Source organism: Mesoplodon mirus (genome assembly GCF_964341445.2).
Source record: "Mesoplodon mirus genome assembly, chromosome: 19".
NCBI lineage: Eukaryota > Metazoa > Chordata > Mammalia > Artiodactyla > Ziphiidae > Mesoplodon > Mesoplodon mirus.
In genome coordinates this window covers 57,947,975-57,974,337 of record NC_138995.1, presented here as the reverse complement: position 1 = coordinate 57,974,337, position 26,363 = coordinate 57,947,975, and the positions used below count along the sequence as shown (strand labels likewise).

Below are 26,363 nucleotides of genomic sequence, written 5' to 3'. Positions count from 1 at the left end.
CTTCCAATAATTTAAAATTGAAACATTTTCTTCCATTTCTTGTTGAGAATACATTACACAGCACTTCCACTTTCTGCTTATTTTTACTTAATATATCACAAAACATGTTTCCCTTTCATTTAAAATGATTGCATAATATTCCATAACATTGCTATTCCATGATTTACAGCCTTTCCTCTATTATAAATATATAAACTTATTATACATATCTTTTGTACCTCATTTTTTTTACTGATACAAATAATGCAACAGAGAAAATCTTTGTGCACAAACTCTTGTGCAGATCTTACATTATTTCCTTCCCACAGAGACCCAGAAATGGAATTACTGGGTACGAGTGCCAACTCAGTTTCTAGAAAGATTAAAATAATTTCCACTTGTTTACAATAAGCACAGTAAGGCAGAGTTTGTGTCACCACATCCTCCCTATTGAATGTTATAATTTTATTAGAGTTTGACTATTGGTCAGAGAAAGTTAAATCTTGCTTTCATTTCTATATTCATTCATTGAGTCAGTAAATATTTATTGACCACTTGCTACAAGGCTGGCAGAGTTCTGGGCATTGGAGAGGCAGCAATGAACAAAACAGACTCGTTCTAGTGGATGAAGTGAGGGGAGATGAATGAACAGTAAATAAGTAAATAACTAAGTGGATAGGGCATTTCAGAAAGCAATACGTACCATTAAGACAATTAATACCGAGGGTAAATGCTTTTCCACAGGCTTGTAATCCACTGTATTTCTGCCTTGTGACTTTTCCGTTCATGTCCTTTGACCATTTTTTATTGGCATAGTGGTTCTGCATTTTCCATCTCTACCCGTTTATCACAACTATGACAAACACAACAGTGGTATCGTGTATTCAACATCTGCTCTGTGACAGCTATTCTACTAAATGCTTTCCTCTCTTTATCTCAGGCAATTTTGCCTGAAAGGCATTATCTTCATTTTATAGATGTACAAATTAAGGGTCAGAGAGGTTAAGTAACTTGCCCAAAGCCACACAGCCTTGGTGGCACAGCAGGGATCCAAAGGCAGACAGCCCAGGCTCTTAACCACCAGACACTTCTTTTTTTTTTTAAACATCCTTACTGGAGTATAATTGCTTCACATATCCACCAGGCACTTCTGTTTCTAAAAAGCTTGAGACACTAATGAATTATCTTATTCGATAATTTGCTTCCCTGGCAATAAAATTTTTTATAAAGTTTGGACTACCAAGTACATATGTTAAGAGAGCACATTTCAGGAGTGAACAGTTTCATGACTTAATTCTAAGTGCACACACCAATTAGCCAGCACCAGGTTTAAACAGAACAAAACAAAACCCCGGCCCTTTTGCCCTGCAGCCCCACCCAGCAATGTAATCATGCCTATGAAGTCTCCTCTCTGCTGCTAATCATGTTTTAACTGCTAGCTCTGAATTCCTCAAAGGCATACTTGATGAGATGCCTTTGTCAGACCAATGGAGCATCGTAGGCAGGCACTCTTTTCCCTTTATGCTAAAGGTACGATAAACCCCACAACTTTTCATTCTCTGCATTCAGAGGGTAGACTCTGCCTCATGTAAATTAATAGCAGACGTGAAAACACACAAGCTCAAAGCCAGATGACATGGGGACAGCCAGATGGATGTAGAAAGGGCATCAAGGTCACGGGAAAAGAGCAGGTCCCCCGGGGGTTGTCAGGAGTGTCACTGGCCACTGGGAACATTTCAGCCATAGGTCTGAAAGCTGAGTGTCACAGACAAACAGGGCTGGATAGTATTCAGTCATTTGCACCCCATGTGATATTGGTCCCAGATTGCAGCAGGCAGCCTCCAAGACGGCCCCCAAGAATCCCTGTCCCTAGTGTTCCTACACAACTACATTACATTTAAATGACTAAGCGACTGGAGGTAACCATAGTGGACAGTGCAGCCCTAGGGCACTAAGAAGCCCATGTAAGGGTCTCCTGACATTCCAGGGGTAGGGAGGCAAATTTTTTTCTGTAAAGGGTCAGATAAATATTTTAGGTTTCGTGGCCATATGGTCTGTATTACCACTCAACTCTGTTCTTGCAGTGCATGAAGAGCCATGGGGCGGGGGGGGAGATAAATTAGGAGTTTGGGATTAACATATACACACTACTGTATGTAAAATAGATAAACAACAAGGAACTACTGTATAGCACAGGGAACTATACTCAATATCTTGTAACCTGTCATGGAAAAGAATCTGAAAAAGAATATATATATGTACATATGTACAAAATATATATATATATATGCATATAGTTACACAACATTGTAAATTAACTATATTTCTATTTAAAAAGAAAGAGAAAAAAGAGCCATAGACGATACATAAAGGAATTGACGTGGCTGTGTTTCAATAAAACTTTATTTATAAAAAAGGCCTTCCCTGGTGGTCCAGTGGTTAAGAATTTGCCTTCCAATGCAGGGGACGCTGGTTCGATCCCTGTTCGGGAAACTAGGATCCCACATGCTGGGGTTGGGCTGTGGGGGGCAACTAAGCTTGCATGCCACAACTACTGAGCCCACGCTCTAGAGCCCATGCGCCACAACTAGAGAGAAGCCTAGCCTACCCGCTGCAAGGAAGAACCCTCGTGCCCGCCACAATGAAAGATCCCCCGTGCCTCAGCAAAGATCCTGCGTGCCGCAACTAAGACCCCATGCAGCCAAATAAATTTTTTTTTTTTTTTTTTTTTTGCGGTACGCGGACCTGTTGCTGTTGTGGCCTCTCCCGTTGAGGAGCACAGGCTCCGGATGCGCAGGCTCAGTAGTTGTGGCTCACGGGCCTATTTGCTCCGCGGCATGTGGGATCTTCCCAGACCAGGGCTCGAACCCATGTCCCCTGCATTAGCAGGCAGATTCTCAACCACTGCGCCACCAGGGAAGTGAAGCAATTTTCAACAGCTTTATTGAGACAAAATTCACATACCATGCAATCACCCATTTAAATTGTACAGTTCATGGACTTCCCTGGTGGTGCAGTGATTAAGAATCACGAGCCCTGGGCTTCCCTGGTGGCGCAGTGGTTGAGAATCCGCCTGCCGATGCAGGGGACACGGGTTCGTGCCCCGGTCCGGGAGGATCCCACATGCCGCGGAGCGGCTGGGCCCATGAGCCATGGCCGCTGAGCCTGCGCGTCCGGAGCTTGTGCTCCGCAACGGGAGAGGCCACAACAGTGAGAGGCCTGCGTACAGCAAAAAAAAAAAAAAAAAAAGAATCACGAGCCCTGGTGCGGGAAGATCCCACATGCTGCGGAGCAACTAAGCCCGCGTGCCACAACTAATGAAGGCTGCACGCCACAACTACTGAAGCCTGTGCGCCTAGAGCCCGTGCTCAGCAACAAGAGAAGCCACCGCAATGAGAAGCCCGTGAACCACAACGAAGAGTAGCCCCCGCTCGCCACAACTAGAGAAAGCCCGCACACAGCAACGAAGACACAATGCAGCCAAAAATAAATAAATAAATTTATAAAAATTTTTAAAATTAAAAAAATAAAAATAAGTAAATAAATTGTACAGTTCAGGGAATTCTCTGGTGGTCCAGTGGTTAGGACTCTGCACTCTCACTGCAAGGGCCCGGGTTCAATCCCTGGTCGGATTAGGGTTAGGGTTCAGGGAACTAAGATCCCACAAGCTGAGTTCATCCATGTTGTGGCATCTACCACTAATTCATTCCTTTTGGTGGCTGAATAATATTCCACTGTATGAATGTCACCTGTTTTGTTTATCCATTCATCAGTTGACGGACATTTGGGTTGCTCCCGCGTTTTGGTTATTATGAACAAGGCTGCTATGCACATTCACATACAAATGTTTGTGTGAACATGTGTTTTCATTTCTTTGAGGAGATGCCTAGCAGCAGAATTCCTGAGCCACATGGTAATTCTGTGTTTACCTGTTTAAGGAAGTGCCAGACCGTTTTCTAAGGTGCCCGCACTTTTCCCACCAGAAGTGTATAACGGTTCTAAGTTCCCCACATCCTTGTCAACACTTGTTATTGTCCTGAAGCGATTTGCTCCTCTCTGCCTCCACCTCCATCTCTTACCTGGACCATGGAAGTCACCTCCTCCCTGGACTCCCAGCTTCTGCACTCAGTCTCTGCCCACACCACAGGCAGAGAGAGCCTGTTAGCACCAAGGGCAGATCCCATCCCTCCCCAGCTTAGAACTCTTGGATAGCTCCTCAATGGCTGAGAATAAATTCAAACTCCTCATCAGGCTTGGCCCATCTCTCTCTCCAGTGACATTACTCATGTCCCCACTTCCTGCCCATTCAGACCCAAGCACACCAGCCTCCTATTCACTTCTTGAGGCCCCAAGGGCTGTCCAGCCTCAGAGCCACCCCCAGTGCTATTCCCTCTGCCCTAGTACTCTTTGCCTTGCTCTCCTCCTACCTCTTTCCTTCCCCTCACAGATCTGGGCTTTACTGTCACCTTTCAAGGAAAGCCTCCCCTGACTCCTCCCCCAACCTAAATTACACCCCTCCCATCCTCTTTCTTATTGCATTTAGCACTGTTAGAAGTTGCATGTCTGTGTTCCAGTTTGCCCAGTGGCTGCCTCCATCTTAGGAAGGGGCCGGTGAGGGTGGGTGTGCGTCAGTGCCTGGCCTGCGATGAGAGCTAACTAAATATTTGTGCTCATTCCTCCCCCTCCCCAACAGCCACCTCCTACCTTCCTCTTTGCACGTGCAGTTCCCTCTGCCCAAACACACTGTTCCCTCTCCTGTTCTCTGGCTCATTCCCACGGGCCTCAGTTTCATGTCACTTTCTCTCAGATGGTATTTCAGCTATTACCATGTACTCTCTTGTTTCTTTTACTGTGACCCATGGAGGGGCGGGTGGAAGGGGGGCGGGAGGAATATATATATATTTCCTCCGGATGTTCTAGATTATTCTATCTTATTTTTCATAAACTCTGGTCACAACCCCCAAACTTGATGCCAGCCCTCGGTAATGGCTCACTGTTCTTAGTTTGAAAAACTCTAGAGGACTTTCTACAAGTCCCTGTGACATGCACCTACCCACACCCAAAGTCAACGCAGGGAAGGGGTTGACTTGTTCTGTGCTGCACCCCCAAATTCTGGCATAGGGCCTGGCTGAGCACAGTGGGTTTAATGAACGTCTGTTGAGTGAATAAATGAACTAACAGCAAACCAGGGACAGAGTTAGGACTGCAACCCCACCTGTGCCGTTCCCTAGGACTCAAGAGTTCTGCCTACGTCATTTCCAAAGACTCAGGCAGCTGTGCCCCGCCTCCTGCTACCTTCACCCACCCGCCGCTTCCTCGGGGTGGGGGCGCGGGCGGGGGAAGGTGACGATTAACCCGAGCCTCCCTTCTGGATGAACCAGAACTCCATTTCCCACAAGTCTCAGGGATGGGACTACATTTCCCATGAGCCTCTGCTTTCTCCAGGGTCTGTGCCCTTCAGCCACCCTGGCAGATAATTGCATCTTTCCTTATCCCCCAGCCCCCACTTCCGTACTCTCTACCTGCATATGGTCAGTCCACCCTGCAGCCCTGGTGCCGGCACCCCCTCCCGACCACCCCTCCTGGCTTGATGAACCTGCCTCAGTTTCTCCAATGAGCCTCACTGAACCTCTCTCCCTCCCCCTCCCCTCGGGTCGCCTGTTCTGAGCGCGCCGGCTGCGCGTTTTGGACCCGGTGGGTCCTCGACCCCTACTGGGGGGCGGGGGTGGGCCTTCTGGGGAGGGGGTGTCTGGGTCGCCTCCGCTGTGTGTAGTGAGACTGCGCCTGAGATGCGCAGCTCCCGCCCAGCCTCAGCCGGGAGGGACGCATCGCAGGGGCTCACTGACTACAGAGACGTCCGCGCGCAGGGTGGGCGTCCGTGCTTCCGGTGTGTCTGCAGCTCGGGGTGCTCTGCGGGGGCGGGGGTGGGGGAGGGTGACCCCGAGACGGCGGCGGCCTGGCACGTGATGTGTGCGTCCTTGTCTGTTTTGTCTGTGTCCCTGACGGACCGAGTTCCAGTCCCCAGTCTGCCACTTCCCGGCTGTGTGCCTTGGGGCAGATGTCTGCTCCTCGGCTGTGCCTGTTTCCTCATCTGTACGATGGGAACGATAAAAGAACCTGTCTCTGAGGCAGATGTCAGGATTTAAAAGTAATATGTGTGAAACGCTGAGAACAATGCCTGGCGCGCAGTATATGCTCATAAAATAAATAAATAAACTATGATCATGTATCTTTTGTATGAGGCAAGTGCCTATGTTGTGTAATGGCTATGTAACCTCATAGCAAATGTGGGTATTTGTGATGCGTGTGTCCGTGCGTATCTTTGTATGTGTTCTGTATGCCTGTGTGTATCTGTGTATGTGATATGTCACTACGGTGGGGTACTGTGTCTTTGTAACCTTGTGTGAAATGTGTGTACGTACATCTGTGATGTGTGTGCCCAGGTATGTTTAGGTATGCAATGGTGTATCTGTGTGTTCAATGTGTGTGCTGTGTTGTGTGTGTCTGCGTGTTTCTTGTATGTAAAATGTGTGTGACTGTGTATATGTGTATGTATCAGTGTAATATATTTATGTGTATTTTTGTAGGTGACTTTTGTAGCTTTGTATAGTCTTTGAATGTGCCGTGCATCTATATCCATGTGTGAGTTGTGCTTGTACATGTGTATCTGGGTGTGTGACATGTGTCTCTGTGTATTCATGTGAGTGAAATGGGTCTGTGTGAGACGTGTGTACCTTTGATGTATCTGTATCTATATATGTGTGTGTGTTGTGTGTATGTAGTTGCATATGTGATGTGCTGGTCTCTCCATGTATCCGCTGTGTGTCTGTGTATATTCGTGCATGGTATACTTGTGTCTGTGTTAGTGTGTGTCATGTGTATGTCTCTGTGCAAGTGATGTCTGCATATTTGTATGATGTGCATGTCTGTGTTTATCTGTGTATGTGATGCGTGTGTCTGTGGGTCTTCTTTTTTGCCCATTTGTCTGAGGAATGTCTGTGTTCGAGACTTTGTACCTTGACACGTCACCGTGATGTCTGTGTGGATCTTTGTCTGTGGCGTGTGTGTCTGTGGATTTGGGGCTTTACTTTGTCTGTGGCATGTGTGGGTCTTTGTGATGCATTTGACGTTCCTGCGTGGCCGGGTGCATCTGTGCAGGGGGGCTGGCCTGCCTGTGCGTTCTTACTGCAGCCTATCATCCCTGCGTCTTTGTGTGTGACGTGTACGTGTCCCCGTCTGCCGATAGCTGTCCACCTTTGTATGTGATGTGCTTGTCTATGAGGGTCTCTGCGACATGTGTCAGCCATGTGTGGGTTGCGTGTGCCTGCCTGACATCTGCATCGTGGCGCGGAGCACACGTGTCCCTGCTGGTAGCATGTCACAGCAGTGTCCAGGCCAGGCACTGTGGGCCCTGTGTCCCCCCCCCCACAAGGGTCTGCTGGTCCCTGTCTGTCCCTCCCCCTCCCCTCCCTCCTGGCAGCCAATGCTACTGGGGAGCCAGTTGCCATGACGACGCTCCATCCTCCCTCCATCCTCCCTCCTCCCACCCTTCCTCTGACAGGCTCTCTGCTCCCCCAATCCCGGCTGCCCTCGGGGGCGGGGCCCTCATTCTCCCCCCATCCTACCCTCTCCCCCCGCAGCAACCCCGGCTCCCCAGCTCCTCTCCTCTGTCCGCCTCTCCATCCCTTCATCTGTCTGTCCCTTCAAGGAGGGGGAGGGGGGTACCTGAGCCAGTAAGCAGCCCCTCCCTCCCCCTGTCCTGAGTCTCCTGCCCCTCTCCTGGGCTGGGGGGAGGCCAGGGTCGCGCGGGTCCCCATGGCTGGGGGCTGAGGGCCCGCCCCCCCCTCCTCCCCAGCCGCCACCACCTCCACCTCCCTTCCATCCTCGACAAGATGCCTGCCCCCGGCGCCCTCATCCTCCTTGCGGCCGTCTCCACCTCTGGCTGCCTGGCGTCCCCGGCCCACCCAGGTAAGTCTGTCCGGCCATCCGGCTGTCCAGCGGCCCCCACCCCCACCCCGGCCTGCCTTGGAGGTCTGTCTGCGGGGCTCTGGCTCCATCACCTGTGTGGCGTCTTCCCGCAGCGAGCCAGGGCCTAGGGAGCCGCGGGGACGGTGCCTGTGTTAGCAGGGCCTGTGGGAGGAAGGCTGGGGGCTGGGTGGGGAGGGGGTCCGTTCGGGCAACATGTGTGTGTGCACACGCATGTGTGTGTGCAGGTGTGTGTAGGGAGCCGGGGAAGGACAAGGCCTCTGGGAGAATTGGGGACAGAGGAGAGGAATACTGTTTCTAAGGGGGACACAGCATTGGAGGCTGTCTCTAGCTTTGGGGGAGACCCATGGCTTGCGGAGCTGCCTTCTCAGGGACTTGGGCTGGGAACAGAGGACATGTGTGTGCCCCAAGCGTCCCTAAACGAAACAAGCCTCAACCCCCGTAACTAGGAGGTTCCAGCATGGGGCAAGAATATTCTCCCAGCCTGCATTTGGGGGCTCATCCTCTTCCCCAAACAGGGGGTAAGAAGGCTGTCGTGGGAGCGTATTTTAAATTCTGAGAGCTCCAGGCTCCACTATTACTCCTCCTTCCCTCAGTCCTCACTGAAATTCATCCAAGCCTGGGGGTGAGGTGATGGGGGGCGTCCCAGCTTGGGGCGAGAGGAGGGACCCCACCCCCAACCCAACCACTTGAGAAGGCCCCAAACTACAACTCCCACAATGCCCTGGGCCATCCGGCTCCTCTGCCAAGGGGCCCCTGGTTGCAGAGCATCATGGGAGTCGTAGTGAAGACTAGCTGGACGAGGAGGGGCAAGGAATCCGGGAGCCAGGGCCTTGAAGCCGGGACCCCAGCCCAGTCCTGTGCCCACAGATGGATTCGCCCAGGGCCGGGCCCCTCTGGCTCCTCCCTATGCCGTGGTCCTCATTTCCTGCTCTGGCCTGCTGGCCTTCATCTTCCTCCTCCTCACCTGTCTGTGCTGCAAACGGGGCGATGTCGGCTTCAAGGTGAGGTGCATGAGGGGATTCAAGGTAGGGAGGAAGACGCCAGCAAGTCCTTTTCCCCTCAGTCCAGGTGGTAGGAGGGGGAGCGGCGTAGTGAGTCTGAGAGCCCTTCAGGCCTGAAGTTATGGCAAGGTCTAGAGCCTTGGGATGGGAATTGGACTGGGATTGGGGGACAGTTGTGAGAAAGACGGGGATAGTATTGATGAGAAGGACCATGGCATGTCTCAGCCCTGTGTTCTCCCACCCCTCCCCCCTCCCGGCCCCAGGAGTTTGAGAACCCAGAAGGGGAGGATTGCTCCGGGGAGTACACTCCCCCCGCAGAAGAGACCTCCTCTTCACAGTCGCTGCCTGATGTCTACATTCTCCCTCTGGCCGAGGTCTCCCTGCCGATGCCTGCCCCGCAGCCATCACACTCAGGTACTGCCCCGCACCCTGACTAGGGCCTCGTGGCCCCACGGGACAGGGTGGAAGCCCCTGAGAGTTTTCCCTCAGGGAACAGGGCGCAGAGGCCCAAGGCAGCCAAGGGGAGAGGCGGAGGTGGGAGCCCCGGAATCTTGGAAGCAGCTTGAAGGAAGTCAGAGAACAGCTTGGTAGAAGCCATTGCTTCATCCACAACCAGATTTGGGGATTCTTGTGGGGCACTGAATGGTAAGGTCAGCCTAGATCTTAATGTCAGAGGTAGCCAATGGCATGCGGAAGTCATGTCATAGGATCTTGGGATGCCAAAGGGAAGAACAGATTGGACGTTGGAACCTTGTGGGCGGCCAATGAGGAGGCAGAGATCCCATCGTGGAATGTTGGGGCAGCCAATGAAAACAGATTTGCTGTGTCTGCTTTGACCCCAGTTCCCACTGGATTAAGGGGTGTTGATGGCACTTGGGAGGGCAGAGAGGCTCAGGTGCCTCTCCCTTTTGCCCCCCACCAGACATGACCACCCCCCTGGGCCTTAGCCGCCAGCACCTCAGCTACCTGCAGGAGATTGGGAGTGGCTGGTTCGGGAAGGTAAGTAAGTGGGGCTGGGGGTGGGCGGTGGAGGATGCGTACAATCCAGGGCGATGCTCCTGTTCTGTGTCCATCCCCCCTGCTCCCACCACACCACTTCTCATCTGCCCCCTGCCTCGTCCCCCTGCCCCCCTCAGCCCACCCATTGCCCTCCCCTCTGTTCACCTCTCACCCACTCCCGTCCACTCCATCCCCCCGCCACCTGTCGGTCAGCGCCTCCCTCCTCACTCCATTGACCACTCCGCCTCGCCATCCGGCTCTCCACGCGTCCGTCTGTCCATCCTTCCACCCGTCCCTGCGTCCATCGGACTCTGGGCCTGTGAGTCTCTAACCCCGCGTCTGGTGGGAGTACGAGGGTGGTGGGATTGGAAGGAAGAGGCTGGAAAGAGGGGGAAGATGGGAGCCATACGGTGGGGTGGAGGGTGGTCCCTGGGATGGGGCTGGGGAAACCACAGGCGCTGCCTCCTGGGTCCCCCTTGATCAGGTGATCCTGGGAGAGATTTTCTCGGACTACACCCCAGCCCAGGTGGTGGTAAAGGAGCTCCGAGCCAGCGCAGGGCCCCTGGAGCAGCGCAAGTTCATCTCAGAAGCACAGCCGTACAGGTATGGGGGCTTCTCGGTGGACGTGGGGCTCGGAAGGCCCAAATATCTGAGTTTGTGCCTCAGGGAGGTAACAGTTGGAAGTGGGAGTGCAGTGTGGGGTCAGATCTGGATTCGAATCCTCCATCTACGTTTTCCGGGCTGTGCCCCTCAGTCCAGAGAATTTCCCTCCCTGAGCCTCAGGTTCTTCCTTGGGACAGAGCCAGGGAAATGAAGGCAGTGTGATGAAGGCGAGGGGACGGCATAGAAGCTGAGCCGGAGACCTGCCCCTCTCCACTCTGAACCTCAGTATCTTCCTCTGGAAAGTGAGTCCAGGAAGTCTGAGCAGCCTCATGCAGAGGGCAGCTGAGAGGATGCGAGGTGACCCTGTGTCAGGCACTGGGTACCTCAAGGTGGTTCCCTTCCTCAGGCCCCTGCTTGTGCGTGAGGAAGGACAGAATCAGAATCACAGACCAGGGTCCTCCCACCACTGCCCCCATTGGACTGGGAGGTCTGGGAAGGCAGGACCCTGTCCCTCCCCTGCCTGGTCTCCCCTCCACTCTAAGGGCTTCTAGACAAGAATTAAATAAACATTTGTTCCATGAATGCCCTGTGGGGTAGTGAGCGCCCTGTCATGGAAAGGGTGCATACACGGGGACCTCTTGTCAGAGGGTTGTAAAAGTGAGCTTTGCCCAGAGATTTTATCAGCCCCTTCCTCTGAAACCTCCCATGGTTTTCTGTGGCCCAGAGGACAAAGTCCCAGTGGTCCCTACAGCCCACAAGCCCTGTTCCCTTCCTGCCACCAGCCCTCTCGCCCCTGCCACCCGGTCTCCCCACTGACCCTCCCACACGCCAGCTTCTTTCCTGCCACAGGACCGCCGTCCTTGCTGTTCCCTCTGTCTAGAATATCACTCCTGCCTCACCCAGCCCCAGTTTCAGGTGGGAACCCTTGCCCTTCCTGGGTCCCAGATCAGAAAGGCCTTCCCTCACACATACACACTCACACACACACACACACACACTCTCTCTCTGTCTTTCTCTCTCCCTCTCCCACCTAAGGAGGACCCTGGGATGCTCATCAACTTGTGTATTTTCTGCGTAACACGTATCCTAGTTTGTCATTATTTCATCCTTTTACTTGCTTCCTTGCCTGTCTCTCTCTAGGCCTCTGCTGGCAAGCACTAGCCACATATGGCTATTTAAATTCACCTTAAATAAAATGCAATCAAGTTCAAAATGTCTTTCCTCAGCTACCTCTGCCACATTTTGAGAGCTCAGTTGTCACATATGGCCGGTGGCTCCCGTGTTAGATCAGATCTAGAGGTGAAATGACTTCTGTGAGGTTACACACTTGGGAAAGATGGAGACAGGATTCAGACCCCCAAGCCTGACCCTTATCCACAATGTGAGGATAAAAGAGGGGCATCCCCCAGTGTTGGAGGGGACAGTGACATTTCTTGAGGAAATGATGTTGAAACTAAGGGATGAGGAGGACTTTGATGAGAGGAGAGTGTTCTCCACAGAAAGAAGTGTACATGCAAAAGGCTTGGAGCCGGGCTTCCCTGGTGGTGCAGTGGTTGAGGGTCTGCCTGCTGATGCAGGGGACACGGGTTTGTGCCCCAGTCCGGGAGGATCCCACATGCCGTGGAGCGGCTAGGTCCGTGAGCCATGGCTGCTGAGCCTGTGCGTCCGGAGCCTGTGCCCCGCAACGGAGAGGCCACAACAGTGAGAGGCCCGCGTACCGAAAAAGTAAAAAAAAAAAAAAAAAAAAAAAAAAGGCTTGGAGCCTAAGCAGGCACCTGTGAGTCTGGAGAGAGGTACACGGGCATGAAGAATGATGCTGGGGAAGGCAGAGGGGCAGGAAAGACTGAGGAGTGAGCCAGGCTCTGCCCCAGGGTACCGGGGAGCCATGGAGGGTCGTGAGCAGGTGGGCATCAGGTCAGGGACAGACTGGAAGGGAGAGACTGGAGGCAGGGAGGCCGGCAGGAGGCTGAGAAGAGTCCAGGAGGTGAGGAGGAGGCTTGATCTGGGGCTGTAGGGAGGGCAGGGGAGGGGGAAGAGTCAGGGGGCAGGAAGAAAGGCTGAGGGGGTGGTGAGCCAGAAGGAGGGGCAAGGAGGTGCCTGGGAGTTTGGCTCAGGGACTGGGAGACAGTGGGGTGGTCCTGAGGTCGGGATGTGGGGAAGGAGTAAGGAAACTGAGACCAAAGAGGTTGAAGCAACAGTTTGGTTTTGCTGGGAGGTTGGGGTGGGACACAGGGCTGGGGTGGGATGGAAGGGGCTGTTTCCTGACCCAGGCAACCCCCTTCCCCTTGCAGGAGCCTGCAGCACCCCAACGTCCTCCAGTGCCTGGGCGTCTGCGTGGAGACACTGCCCTTTCTGCTGATTATGGAGTTCTGTCAACTGGTGAGGGTCTGGGGCGGGGTGAGGGCTCAGGGCAGTTCCTAGGGATCTGCAGCAATGACATCATCATCATCATCATCATCATAGCAAGACCTGTGACAAGCACTGCCATCTCTGTAGATGAGCACTCACTCCCCAGGTGGTGCGCCCTGAACTAGCGCATGAGGTGGGTGGGTGCTGTTCCTGTGCGCTTCTAAGCAGCAGGGGAAACTGAGGCCCAGAGGGGGCTGCCCACTGAGGGCAGAGGTCGTCCCATCCTCGCCTCGGATTGCCTGGTGTGGGTGCCTGGGAGGGGGCGGTGGTGCTGACCCCTCCCTGCCCTCTCTCCCAGGGGGACCTGAAGCGTTACCTCCGGGCCCAGCGGCCCCCCGAGGGCCTGTCCCCTGAGCTGCCCCCTCGAGACCTGCGGACACTGCAGAGGATGGGCCTGGAGATCGCCCGCGGGCTGGCACATCTCCACTCCCACAACTATGTGCACAGGTGGCAGCCCGAGAGCCACCGGGAGGAATTGCGGGGGAGAGGGGACTACTTAGGGGAAAGAGGCCAGGCTCCGGGGGTGGGAGGTGAGGCCACAGGGGAGGGGTTTAAGGATGGAAGGAGGCCTGAGTGGGAGACACAAAAAGGGGGGAAAAAGCCCAGGAGGGTCAGGGGGAAGAGGCGGAGTCAGGAGAGTAGGGGAGGAGTCAGGAAGGGAGGAGGGGTCACAGAAGAGAGGGAGGAGTCAGTGGAGGGGGAGGAGTCAAGGGAGGAGAGGAGGAGGGAGGAAAAGAAGAGGGAAGGGGAGCAGTGAGGGAAAGTGGGCGGGGTCTAGGAAGGGGGGGCGGGCTTCCCCAAGCTACCAGCTTCTTACCTCGCCCCCCTCGCCCGCCCCCAGCGACCTGGCCCTGCGCAACTGCCTGCTGACCTCCGACCTCACCGTGCGCATCGGAGACTATGGGCTGGCGCACAGCAACTACAAGGTGAGGGCTGGCCTCCATCAGAGCTGGGAGGGGGCGGGGGGCGCCCCGGCCTGCTTGACCGCGCCCCGTGCCGCCCACACCCAGGAGGACTACTACCTGACCCCCGAGCGCCTGTGGATCCCGCTGCGCTGGGCAGCGCCCGAGCTCCTCGGGGAGCTGCACGGGACCTTCATGGTGGTGGACCAGAGCCGCGAGAGCAACATCTGGTGAGGGGCCCGGGCCGGGGGGGGGCGGCCGAGGAGGGCAAGGAAGGCGGAAGGCTCACAGGTTCTACGGTTGGGGAAACTGAGGCCTGGAAGGGCCCCCTGGCCCGTTAGGGCAGGGCTCTGACCTTCCTCTGCCCTCTGCTCCCCTCAGGTCCCTAGGGGTGACCCTATGGGAGCTGTTTGAGTTTGGGGCACAGCCCTACCGCCACCTATCAGACGAGGAGGTCCTCGCCTTCGTCGTGCGTCAGCAGCACGTCAAGCTGGCCAGGCCGAGGCTCAAGCTGCCCTACGGGGACTACTGGTGAGGGCGGGGCCTGACCCCGGACCCCTGACCTTCCACTTCCCACCCCAGGATGATCCCAGAATCCCCCGCCTCATTTCACACTCTCCCCCCTCCACAATTGTACCACTTGCTGCCAGCGCTAGAATGGAGTGGGGACGTCCCCACCCCTTCCGCCAGCATCTGCTACTTGGAGCAGGGAAACTGAGGCATGGAGTGACAGCCGGTGTTTGAACCTAGTTTCTCCAGCCCTAGAAGAGCCCTGCTGCTTGCTTGTCTCTGATTCCAAAACTTGTAACCCAAACGCGAAGGCCACCTTAACCGTCATTTCCGCACATGCGCCTTGCTGTCCTCTCTTCTTCTAGGTCTGCCTCCCTCTCTCTGGTTTCTGTTCCCCCCCCCTCTCTGGGTCTCGGTCCTCTTCTCCCTGGGTCTCTGCCCCCCCCCCACTTTCTCCTGGTCTCTGCCCACCCCCGGTGACCCCCCTCCCCCCAGGACTCTGCCCTCCTCACTCTTGCCTCCTCCCCCTCCCCCAGGTACGACATCCTGCAGTCCTGCTGGCGGCCGCCTGCCCAGCGCCCCTCGGCCTCTGATCTGCAACTGCAGCTCACCTACCTGCTCTCTGAGCGGCCCCCAAGGCCCCCGCCGCCGCCGCCGCCCCCTCGAGATGGTCCCTTCCCCTGGCCCTGGCCCCCGCAGCACAGCGTGCCCCGCCCGGGGACCCTGTCCTCTCCGTTCCCCCTTCTGGATGGCTTCCCTGGGGCTGACCCGGACGACGTGCTCACGGTCACCGAGAGTAGCCGTGGCCTCAACCTTGAGTGCCTGTGGGAGAAGGCGCGGCGGGGGGCCGGTCGGGGCGGGGGGGCACCAACCTGGCAGCCAGCGTCCGCACCCCCGGCCCCCCACGCCAACCCCTCCAACCCCTTCTACGAGGCGCTGTCCACGCCCAGCGTGTTGCCGGTCATCAGCGCCCGCAGCCCCTCCGTGAGCAGCGAATACTACATCCGCCTCGAGGAGCATGGCTCCCCGCCAGAGCCCCTCTTCCCCAATGACTGGGACCCCCTGGACCCAGGAGTGCCTGCCCCCCAGGCCCCCCAGGCCCCCCCCGAGGTCCCCCAGCTGGTGTCCGAGACCTGGGCCTCCCCCCTCTTCCCGGCGGCCCGGCCCTTCCCGGCCCAGTCCTCAGCCTCCGGCAGCTTCCTCCTGAGCGGCTGGGACCCCGAGGGCCGGGGCGCCGGGGAGACCCTGGCAGGAGACCCCGCCGAGGTGCTGGGGGAGCGGGGGGCCACCCCGTGGGCCGAAGAGGAAGAGGAGGAGGAGGAGGGCAGCTCCCCGGGGGAAGACAGCAGCAGCCTTGGGGGGGGCCCCAGCCGCCGGGGCCCCCTACCCTGTCCCCTGTGCAGCCGCGAGGGGGCCTGCTCCTGCCTGCCCCTGGAGCGGGGGGACGCCGTCGCCGGCTGGGGCGGCCACCCTGCTCTTGGCTGCCCCCATCCCCCCGAGGACGACTCGTCCCTGCGGGCGGAGCGGGGCTCCCTGGCCGACCTGCCCCTGAACCCCCCCGCCTCGGCCCCCCCCGAGTTTCTGGACCCCCTCATGGGGGCGGCGGCGCCCCAGTACCCCGGGCGGGGGCCACCTCCCGCTCCCCCCCCGCCGCCGCCACCTCCTCGGGCCCCCGCGGACCCGGCCGTGTCCCCCGACCCCCCCTCGGCCGTGGCCAGTCCCGGCTCAGGCCTGTCGTCTCCGGGCCCCAAACCGGGCGACAGCGGCTACGAGACCGAGACCCCTTTTTCCCCCGAGGGAGCCTTCCCCGGTGGGGGGGCAGCAGAGGAGGAAGGGGTCCCTCGACCACGGGCTCCCCCCGAGCCCCCCGACCCGGGAGCGCCCCGGCCACCCCCAGACCCGGGTCCCCTCCCGCTCCCGGGGGCCCGGGAGAAGCCGACCTTCGTAGTTCAAGTGAGCACCGAGCAGTTGCTGATGTCCCTGCGGGAGGACGTGACAAGGAAGCTCCTGGGGGAGAAGGGGGCAGCCGCCCGCGAGACAGGGCCCAGGAGGGCGGCGAGAGGCCCCGGGAACCGAGAGAAAGCCCCGGGCCCAAGCAGGGGCCCCACAGTCCTGGACAGCGGGAAGCAAGCCCCAAGCCCGCACGAGGGCCTGAGCCTCCCCGTGAACGGGGTGACAGTGCTGGAGAACGGGGAACAGAGAGCCCTGGGCGTCGAGGAGAAGGTGGCGGAGAACGGGAGCCCGGGGTCCCCAGAGAGAGAAGAGCAAGTGCTGGCGAATGGGGAGCTGCCACCCCCAAGGAGGGAGGAGAAAGTGCTGGAGAATGGGGGCCTGGGGTCCCCGGCGAGAGAAGAGCAAGTGCTGGTGAATGGGGGACTGACACCCCCAAAGATCGAGGAGGTGTCAGAGAATGGGGGCCTGAGACTCCCCAGGAACCCGGAGAGGCTGCCAGAGACTGGGCCTTGGAGAGCCCCAGGGCCCTGGGAGAAGATGCCCGAGAGTGGGGCTCCAGCCCCCATGAACGGGGAGCCAGCCCCAGAGACCTCGCTGGAGAGAGCCCTGGCACCTGGCGCAGTGGCCTTGGCCCTGAACGGCGGGGAGACAGCCCCTGGCCCCACTGGCCCAGCCCCCAGGAGCGGGGTGCAGGAACCCGGGACCGAGAGGAGAGCCCCCGAGACTGGGGGGGCACCGAGAGCCCCCGGGGCTGGGAGGCTGGACCTCGGGAGTGGGGTCCGAGCCCCAGTGGGCATGGGGATGGCCCCCGGCGGCGGCCTCGGAAGCGGCGTGGACGCAAAGGCCGGATGGGTCGACAGCACGAGGCCACAGCCGCCTCCACCGCCGCTGGAAGCACAGCCGACGAGGCCGGAGCCAGCGCCCCAGAGAGCCAGGCCGGAGGCAGCCTCCGAGGGAGAGCCCGGGGTCCCAGACAGCAGAGCCGGCGGAGACACAGCACCCAACGAAGACGGGGACCCCCCCAAGCCCGAGAGGAAGGGCCCCGAGATGCCACGACTGTTCTTGGACTTGGGACCCCCTCAGGGGAACAGCGAGCAGATCAAAGGTGAGCAGGCTGCTGGGGGCACGGGAGCGCGGCTGGGGCCCGAGGCCCAGCTCCTTCCAAGATGTAGGGTGCAGTTGAGAAGCTCAGGCTCCCGGGTACCAGACAGGTCAGCCTGATGGTGACAAGTGCAGACCCTAGAGCCACACTCCCTGGGCTCAGATCCTGGCTTTGCCCCTTCCTAGCTGTGATCTTGGACAGATGACCTTCTCTGTGCCTCAGTTTCCCCATCTGCCAAAAACGGATGACAAGGATAGCACCTGCCTAATAGGATTGTGAGGGTTAAATGAGTTAGGACTTCCAAAGCCTTTGGCCCAATGCCTGGCACTTCTAAGCACCTGCTGTTATATCACAATTCACGTCAACTAGGGGTTGCAAACTCAGATGCCCACAGGGGGTCAGATAATATAAGAGAATGAATGACAGGTGGGAATGAATGAATGAATGAGAGCTGGGAGATGTGGGGTAGGAGTTGGGGAGGAAATGCAGCCACTTCTCAGCTCCACCTGGTGTTGCCAAATCTGCTGCTTTCCCCCTTTAAGCCAGAGTTCTGGGTGTTTTAATGGTTGAAACCAATTCAAAAGAAGCCTTTCTGTGGGCTGGGCTGCCAGTGCGTGATCTCTGGTTTAAACTTTCCAACAAGCTGAGGCATCTATTCATTGTGCCAGGCCTCCTGTGCACCAGGTCCTGAGCTGTCCAGGGCTGAGACCCAGGGAGCCTCAGACCCTGCCCTGCCCACCGCAGTACTGGTGGCTTGAAAGCCTAGTAGAAAGGCCTTTTCTGGAAACTTGAGTTTTGATAGGAACACAGGAAATAGTTTGTCATAGAGAGGGGACAATTTAAGAGAAGATAAATGGAGAGTAAAATAAACAGCCCCTGTTTAGATGTGGACATAGGGACTGTGGTTCCACTGGAATCATCCAGAGGCCTGATTTCCTTAAATACTGGTATGAAAGTTATAAATGACTGGGCCTGTTTTATATTGGCAACCTCACAGCCACACTTGAGGGAAGGGTTATTATCTCTGTTTGCCAGAGGAGCCTGAGGCTCAAGAGGGAAAGGTCAGGAAGGGGACTGAGCACAGAACCTTCCTTCCTCAAACCCACAGCATTAGAACACTACCACTTCCTCAAGGTTGTTGTGGGGAGTTTGCAACCAGCTGTGTCAGGAAAGACCCTGGGCAGCATGAAAATGACAGGGAATGAGCAACTAAGATGCCTCAGAGGATCTGAGGTGGGGGGGGTCGGTGTTGTTGGGTGTGCAGAGACTGGGAATAGCATGCTTTTCTTTCTTTTTTTTTAAATCCAGTGAACTCCTACTCATCCTTCATGACCCCACTCAAATTCTCCCTTCCCTGGGAAGCCTTCCTGATTTTGAAAGACTGTCACCCTGTCCTTCCTCTAGGTATCCATAGCCCTTGATAGCTTCCTCTATAAAGCCCCACTCCACCCCATCACCTTGAGATGGGTGGTCAGGGAAGGCCTCAATGAGGAGGTGACTTCTGAGCAGACATGAAGGAAGTGAGCCAGGTGGACATCTGGGAGAAGGATGTTTCAGGTAGAGGACACTGAGATGGGCATTAACTTGGCATGTTCAGGGAATAGCAAAAGGCTGGTGAAGCTGGAGTTGAATGAATGAGGGGTGGAGAGTGACTTGGTCCACATCCATCTTTCTCCTTGCCCTGCCCTGACCCTCTTCTCATCCCCACCATCGCCCCCCACAGGGCCTGGCACACAGCTCACTTATGCAGTAATGGAGGAATGAGTGGCCCCTCCATTTACCAGTGAGGAAACAGAGGCTCAGAGAGGTGGATCTGCTTGCCCAGGGACACACAGCAAGAGAGCAGGGTAGGCTTGGGATTTGAAGTGAGGTTTCCTCCTCCAGGGACCTGAAGTCCTTCCCTCCCAGCAGGCTGAGATCAAGGAGTCTTAGGGCAGGGAAAGGACCTGGAGATGGCTAGACACCCCAATTTTCTGGCGATTGAGGGCCAAAAAGGGAAAGAAAGTACCTTGGTCAACATTGTGTAGCAGGGAACATTTATTCACTAATCTCACAAATATTGACTGAGTACTTCTATGTGCTTGGGGTTTGGGGACGCAGCCAGAATGAGCCCAACTCAGTCTCTGTTCTGTGGCAAGGCAAACATTAATCACACGGCCACAGAATTACAGTTCTATACTGAGATCAACCGCTAGGAAGGCGAGGTGCTTGGTACTGTGGGGTGCAGAGCGTGTTGCCTGGCCTGACCTCTTGGGAGACCTCCAAAGGCTTTGAAAGTCCAGACAGAGCTGGACGGTGAATAGGACTTGAGTTAGATAAGGAAGTTCCAGGCAGAGGAGGGAACAGCCTATGCAAAGGCTCAGAGGTGGGAGGAATGGGGATATGGCCCATGTGGTTGGATGGAGGTCAAGCCAGAATGAGGTGGGGACGGAACCAGGAGAGGTCAGCAGAGCCAGGGCACTCGGGCCTGGTGGCCCCGGGAGAAACTGGGGCTTTGTGCTGTGGGCACTGGGGAGCCACGGGGAGGGTTAAGCACTGGAGTAGGGGGAAGACCGCTACCCTTCTGCTTGGAGACCCCCAGTGCAGCCTTTTGGTTCACAAGGGTGGAAACAGGTCCAGACTCTGTGGCTGAGATTACCTGAGGACACAGAGTTAGGCGGGAGGGCATGCCTCAGTTTCCCCAGGAACAGGAGCTCACCGGGTGTCTCCCCTCGCAGCCAAGCTCTCGCGGCTCTCGCTGGCGCTGCCGCCGCTCACGCTCACGCCGTTCCCGGGGCCGGGCCCGCGGCGACCCCCGTGGGAGGGCGTGGACGCCGGGGCGGCTGGCGGGGAGGCCGGCGGGGCGGGGGCGTCGGGGCCGTCGGAGGAGGACGGGGAGGACGTGGACGAGGACGAGGAGGAGGACGAGGAGGCGGCGGCGGCGGGCGCGCTGGCGGGGCCGCGGGGCCCCGGGAGAGCGCGGGCAGCCCCGGTGCCCGTCGTGGTGAGCAGCGCCGACGCGGACGCGGCCCGCCCGTTGCGGGGGCTGCTCAAGTCTCCACGCGGGGCCGACGAACCCGAGGACAGCGAGCTGGAGAGGAAGCGCAAGATGGTCTCCTTCCACGGGGACGTGACCGTCTACCTCTTCGACCAGGTGGGCTGTCCCCGCGCAGGACCCCGGGGCTGGGTCTAGGGAGGGGCGGGGCCTGTGTGAAGACCGCGCCTAGATTGGGGGCGGGGTCTGCAGGGTGCGGGCGGGGCGTGGGAGAGCGGGCCAGAGAATGGGGCGGGACTTGAAGGACCAGATGAGGCCTTGGGTGTAAGGGCGGGGCCTGGGAATGGGGCTGGGCCTGGAGGAAGGCCGCGCCTCAAGTGGGGGTGGGGCCTGCAGGGTGAGGGCGGGGCCTGGGGATGGGGCGGGGCCAGGGGAAGGGCCGAGTCCAGAGCAGAGGTGGGGCCTGGGGTGGGGGAAGGTGCTGGAGAGCTAGGGGGAGGCCTGGAGATGAGAAGGGATCCGGAAGGAAAGCGCGGTACCTGGTAGTCAGAGGCTAAGGAGAAAGTGAGAGGATTAGGGCGTGGTCTGTAAGGTGGGGGCGGAGCCTAGTGAAGCTCGGGATGGGGTTTCTGCACCAGCGCTCTAATGTTGTGGAGGCCGAGGGGCCGGCTCAGGATGGAGGGGATCTTATCCACTAGGGATGGGCCATGGAGAAGCTGCAGGTAGGGCTTAAAGAGTTGCTGCTTGTAGTGTTAAGATACTAAGTGCAGTAGTGGGTTCAGGCTAATGAACTGGGGCGGGGCTAAGAGAGATGGGTTGAGGATTGTGTTAAAAGTAACTAGCCTGGGAGGTTAGTGTTGAAGAGAAAAACAGGGCGGTGTGGTGCTTGTGGACTGGGTCCGTGTCTAGATGAACGTGGGACGGGGCATACTAAGGTCCTGAGCTGAGTGAGAACAGGGTCAAGAGCTGAGGCCTAGGGCACTGAAACAAACTGGAGCGGGGCCTCTTCAGGGGGCGGGGCTTAGGGGCTCGCGGGAGGGTCCGGAGATGCTCAAAATGGGTTAAGGGTTTGGAGGACCATAGGAGCAGGTAGTTGTGGGGCCCGCACTTGGACGCCTGTGGCCGAGATCTAGGACGTGAGTAAGGGTCATGGAGACGGGACGGGACTTACGGAGACAGTCCTGGGTTAGGGGCTTCCGTGGAGGCAGCGCGTTAAGGAGCCGGGAGAGAATTCCTGCAGTGGACTGCTTAGCTGTGAGCGGGACTCCGTGGTCGGGGGAGGAGCTTCAGGCCGGGGGAGGTTAAAGCTGGCCTGAGGCTTCGAAGGCAGATTAGGGGATCTCCAGAGAGAGCGATTGTAAATTGGGATGCCTGAAGCCCCAGAAATGTTAGCGGGGTTTGTTGCTTGTTGGGATGTAGTGAGCGGGATGTGACGGTTTGCCCCCTCTTGCCTCCCCTAATATGCCTTCACAGGAGACGCCAACCAACGAGCTGAGTGTCCAGGGCCCCCCCGAGGGGGACACGGACCCGTCAACGCCCCCAGCGCCCCCGACGCTTCCCCACCCCGCCACCCCCGGAGATGGGTTTCCCAGCAACGACAGCGGCTTTGGTGAGGGGCGGGGCGGCGCAGAGTTGGGGGCGGGGTCGATGGGAAGGGCAGCGGCGGGGCGGGGCCTGCTGAGGGGCGGGGTTGGAGGGCTGAGAAGTGACTGAGGGTCTGACCGCGTCCTCTCCTCTCCCTCCTCACCCACCCCCCGCCCCCAACGCTAGGAGGCAGTTTCGAGTGGGCGGAGGATTTCCCCCTCCTCCCCCCTCCAGGCCCCCCCCTGTGCTTCTCCCGCTTCTCCGTCTCGCCTGCGCTGGAGACCCCGGGGCCCCCCGCCCGGGCCCCCGACGCCCGGCCCGCAGGTATCGTGCTTCAGACCCTTGGCCCTGCCCCACGTCTGCCAATCTCTGTCCCCATCTGTCTCTCCCACTTTCTTGTCCCCATCTCTCTGAATTTCTTTGCCTCTCTCCCAGTTTCTTCCTTCCCCTCTCTCGGTCTGGCTGCTCACCAGTGAAATCCCACCCACCTCTGGAACCCGCTCACACCAAGAGGTGTCCATCAGATGGGCTTGGGCGATCACGCCCTTCCCTGAGCCTCAGTTTCCCTTCTGTAAGGATCCCCTCTGAGTCTTGCCCATCGTTTTTTTTTTTTTTGGCCGCTCCCCTTGGCATGTGGGATCTTAGTTCGCCGACCAGGGATGGAACCCGCTCCCCCTTAACCACTGGGCCGCCAGGGAAGCCCCAAATCATTTTTCTTTCTGTCTGTCTTTCTTTCTCTCTCTCTCTCCCCCTGCCTCTCTCCCTCCCTCTCTCCCTCTCTTTCTTTCTTTCCCATCTTTGCCCCATCTTTGTGCTAAGATTCCTGTTTGGTACTTTGTGGATCTTGATCCCATCTCCTTCGGGGGGCATAGGTTGATCAGAGGCAGACAAGAAGCCAGAGGAAACCAGGGATCTCAAAGCTGGTTAGTATGAACCAGAGCAGAGAGGACATGGCCAGGGAGCATCATAGCAATAACAGCAAGCACTCCCATAGACCCTAGAATGTGCTTGCAACATCTTACCCCCTTTAATCCTCCCTATGATTCCATGGGGTGTATTCTAGTCTCATCCTCATTTTACAGAAGAGAAAACTGAGGCACAGAGAGGCATGAGGAGCTGGGGCACAAACCCTGGCTGCCTGGCCTCTGGGTCTGTGTCCACTCCAGTAGTCAGCATTTGTCAGGTACCTTTCTTGCGTTTCACTTATGCCATAATGCTAATCCTCACCACCACCTTGGGAGAACATCCCTGCATACAGGGCTTGCACTGGGCCAGGCAGGTGGAGGTGTTCCCAGAGGTCAGGACTAAGTAGGGGGAAGGTGCAACTGACTCTTTTCAGGGGGGACTCCATACCTGCTCCCCTACCCTGTGCCTGAGTTCAGGTGTTGGCCCTGCCACTTCTTGGCTGGGTGACCTAGGGCAAGTCGCTTTCCTTCTCTGTACCTCAGTTTCTGTAGAATGAGGGGGATAACAGGATCTAACTCCTAAGTTTGTTAAGGGGATTAAATGACTTAATCTTCCCCTTGCATGCAGCAGTGGTCTTTAACTGGTAGCTGTTACTGCGTTTAATGAAGTAGATGCTTATTGAGCATCGGCTGAACTGGGCTCGGGGGATTCCGTGCTGGGCAAGATCAGAGAGCCCCCCTCCGCCCTACCCACAGCACTGCCCCACAGTCCCACAGTAAGTGAATAAGTGCCAACGCAGGGTTGCTGAGAAAGCAGATGACAAGAGGAAAGGGCTTGTGTCCTCGGTGATGGAAGGGTCCTTTAACCAGGGACTTGAAGGGTTGGTTGTCATTAACTAGGTGAAGGGGAAGGGGACAGCGCGCTAGCAGGCGGGACAGCTTGCAGAGGGCCTGAGGCAGGAGAGAGCTTGGCTGATTCATGGAGCAGAAGGGAAGCGGGTGTGTCTGGAGGTTACTTGCAGAGTTGGGTGGAGGGGGGTGGGTGTGGGAAGTGAGAGAGAGCAGGACAGACCCCGCAGGGCTTGAGGGTAAGCTGAGGGGCGGGGACTTTGTCCTGGGGGCACTAGGGAGCCTCAGGAGGACTGTGAGCTGGGGAGGGGCAGCATCAGCCCCTGGTGTAGGAAGACTTCTCCCGGGCCTTGTGGGGGCCAGTGGAGGCAGGGAGGCTGGGGAGGAGGCCAGGCAAGGCTCCAGGGGGGAGAGGAGAGGACATACAGAGTCAAGGGCAGGAGGGATGGGCTGCGGGTTGACCCTTCACTTGGCAACATCCTCAGATTTCACCCCCAAATATCACTTCCTCCCAGAGGTCTTCTCGGAGGCCCCCAAGAAGACAGGGTGAGGTGGGTTCCAGGGCGTGGGGACACCAGCCAAGTGTTGAGTCAGGGCTGAGGCCCATAGGGCCAGCAATCCAGGATGACTTCACCTTTATTCACCTGGAGAGGAGAGGGAGGGCCCGATCGCACAAAACCCCAAATCCCTTTACTCAGTCCTTAGATATTCCGCAGCTGGGCTGGGAAGCTGCTGAGCCGGTTTCGAGACCACGGCCTGGGGGTGGGGGGGCGGGGCAGGCGGAGCCCCCTTCTTCCTCAGACCCCTGTGCTCGGCGTGGCTCTGCCCACTTCACACACGTTCCCTGGGTGCTGAGTGATGCCAGGAATCTCAGAGTTTCCCTACTCCTTTGAAAAGGACACGAGGGTCATGCTCCCCATTTAAAGAGAGGGAAACCGAGGCTCAGGGACTGGAAGTGAGGGCAATGACTTGACCCAGGCCACTCAGGTGAGAAGTGTGAGGTGGAGTGGGAAGGTGGCCGGTGGGTAGCCCTGGTTGAGAGTCTCCACCCCACAGACCTTGGTTTTCTGGATCTGTTGTATGGGTGGGAGGCTCTCCTTCCGCTGGGAGAGAAGGGATCGTGGTGGGAAAGTCTGGTGGGACGGCACTTTGTGCAGGGCCTCTACTGGATGCTGGGGATGCAGCAGTGACCAAATGCAGTCCCATCCTCTCTGATCTTCCAGTCTAGAGGGGCAAGCAGACAGGAAGCTAGCTCTTTGACGATGACTGAGATTATCCCAGAGGAGAAATGTGAAAGAAAATAACTATAGTGGAAAGGAATTCCCTGGTGGTCCCGTGGTTAGGACTCAGTGCTTTCACGGCCGAGGTGAAATCCCTGGTCAGGGAACTAAGATCCCACAAGCCATGCGGCGCTGCCCAAAAAAACAAACCAAAATAACCCCCCCACTATAGTGCAGTGAGATAGAATGACCTTGGGGGGTGAGGGGGACGACTGCTTGACTGAGAATGGCCTGGAGAAGACCCCTGAAGAGGGGGCATGGCGACGGAGGCCTGAGTTCTATGGGAAGGGCTAAGGGCATGCCAGGCAGTTGGAACAGCCAGTGCAAAGGCCCTGGGGTAGGACTGTGCTTGGAGGAACAGCAAGGAAGCAGACCACTGTGGCTGGAGCAGAGTGAGTCAGGAGTGGGAGTAAGTGAGGACAGAAAAAGGACAGAGCAGATCAGGGGGGGCCCTCCCCATGGTGAGGGCTTGGTTTTCACTCCGATCGGCAAGCCAGAAGCCATGAGCCTTTCTGCCCAGTAATTCCATTTCTCTCTCCTCTCCCTCCATCCTCAGGCCCCGTGGAGAATTGACTCCCCGAAGACCTGACCCCCCTGCACCCCCAGAAGAGGGGTTGAGAGTAGAATCCTCTGTGGACGATGGAGCCACTGCCACCACCACAGACGCCGCCTCCGGGGAGGCCCCCGAGACCGGGCCCTCCCCCTCCCCCACCATGTGCCAAACAGGAGGCCCTGGCCCTCCGCCCCCCAGCCCGCCGGACGGCTCCCCTGAGCCCCCTGACCCCCTCGGTGCCAAATGAGGCAGGAAGCCCCTCACCCCTCCCTGGAGAGCCGCCTTTCTCGGAACTGAACTGAACTCTTTAGGGCCTGGAGCCGCTCTGCACAGCTGAGGCCCCTCCTCACCCACTCCCAGCCCCAGACAGGGGCCGAAGGCTTCAGGGACCTGGACCCCCCCATCTCGCGTCTCCCCTTTCCCACCCCAGCCTGGCCCCTGGAGGGGCCTCTGGTTCAAACCTTCGCGTGGCATTTTCACATTATTTAAAAAAGACAAAAAACAACTTTTTGGAGGAACGTGGGGCATGTGTGTGTTTCGGGCGATGAAGAGGGGAGGCTGCAGGGACCGGGTGCTGTCCAGGGGATATGGCCGTCCTCGGCCCCACCTGACGGGAACATCGAGGCTCAGGAAGGCAGAAACGCCTGTGTGGCAGCGAGACCCCCGGCTTCTCCACGTCTCTGGACCTCAGTCTGGTGTCGGCATCACCGACGTCTGCAGCAGCCTCAACGTACAGTTCAGGAGGTGACGAGGCGCCGGCGAGGGTTCGGG

The 26,363-nt window shown here is 57.5% G+C and overlaps 1 protein-coding gene across 1 annotated transcript; it reads left to right on the top strand.

Annotated features, from left to right (window-relative positions):
- Positions 1 to 7,871: 7,871 nt before the first annotated feature.
- On the top strand, positions 7,872 to 26,247 carry LMTK3 (lemur tyrosine kinase 3; the record flags this gene model as incomplete). The annotated part of the gene is made up of 15 exons (XM_082606767.1): positions 7,872 to 7,947; positions 8,836 to 8,969; positions 9,233 to 9,383; positions 9,892 to 9,968; positions 10,453 to 10,571; positions 12,863 to 12,950; positions 13,279 to 13,427; positions 13,822 to 13,906; positions 13,991 to 14,112; positions 14,264 to 14,413; positions 14,929 to 17,450; positions 20,165 to 20,580; positions 21,895 to 22,030; positions 22,192 to 22,329; positions 25,596 to 26,247. The coding sequence occupies 15 exons, from the start codon at positions 7,872 to 7,874 to the stop codon at positions 25,610 to 25,612; spliced, it is 4,380 nt and encodes a 1,459-aa protein (XP_082462893.1). The 3' UTR covers positions 25,613 to 26,247.
- Positions 26,248 to 26,363: the final 116 nt, after the last annotated feature.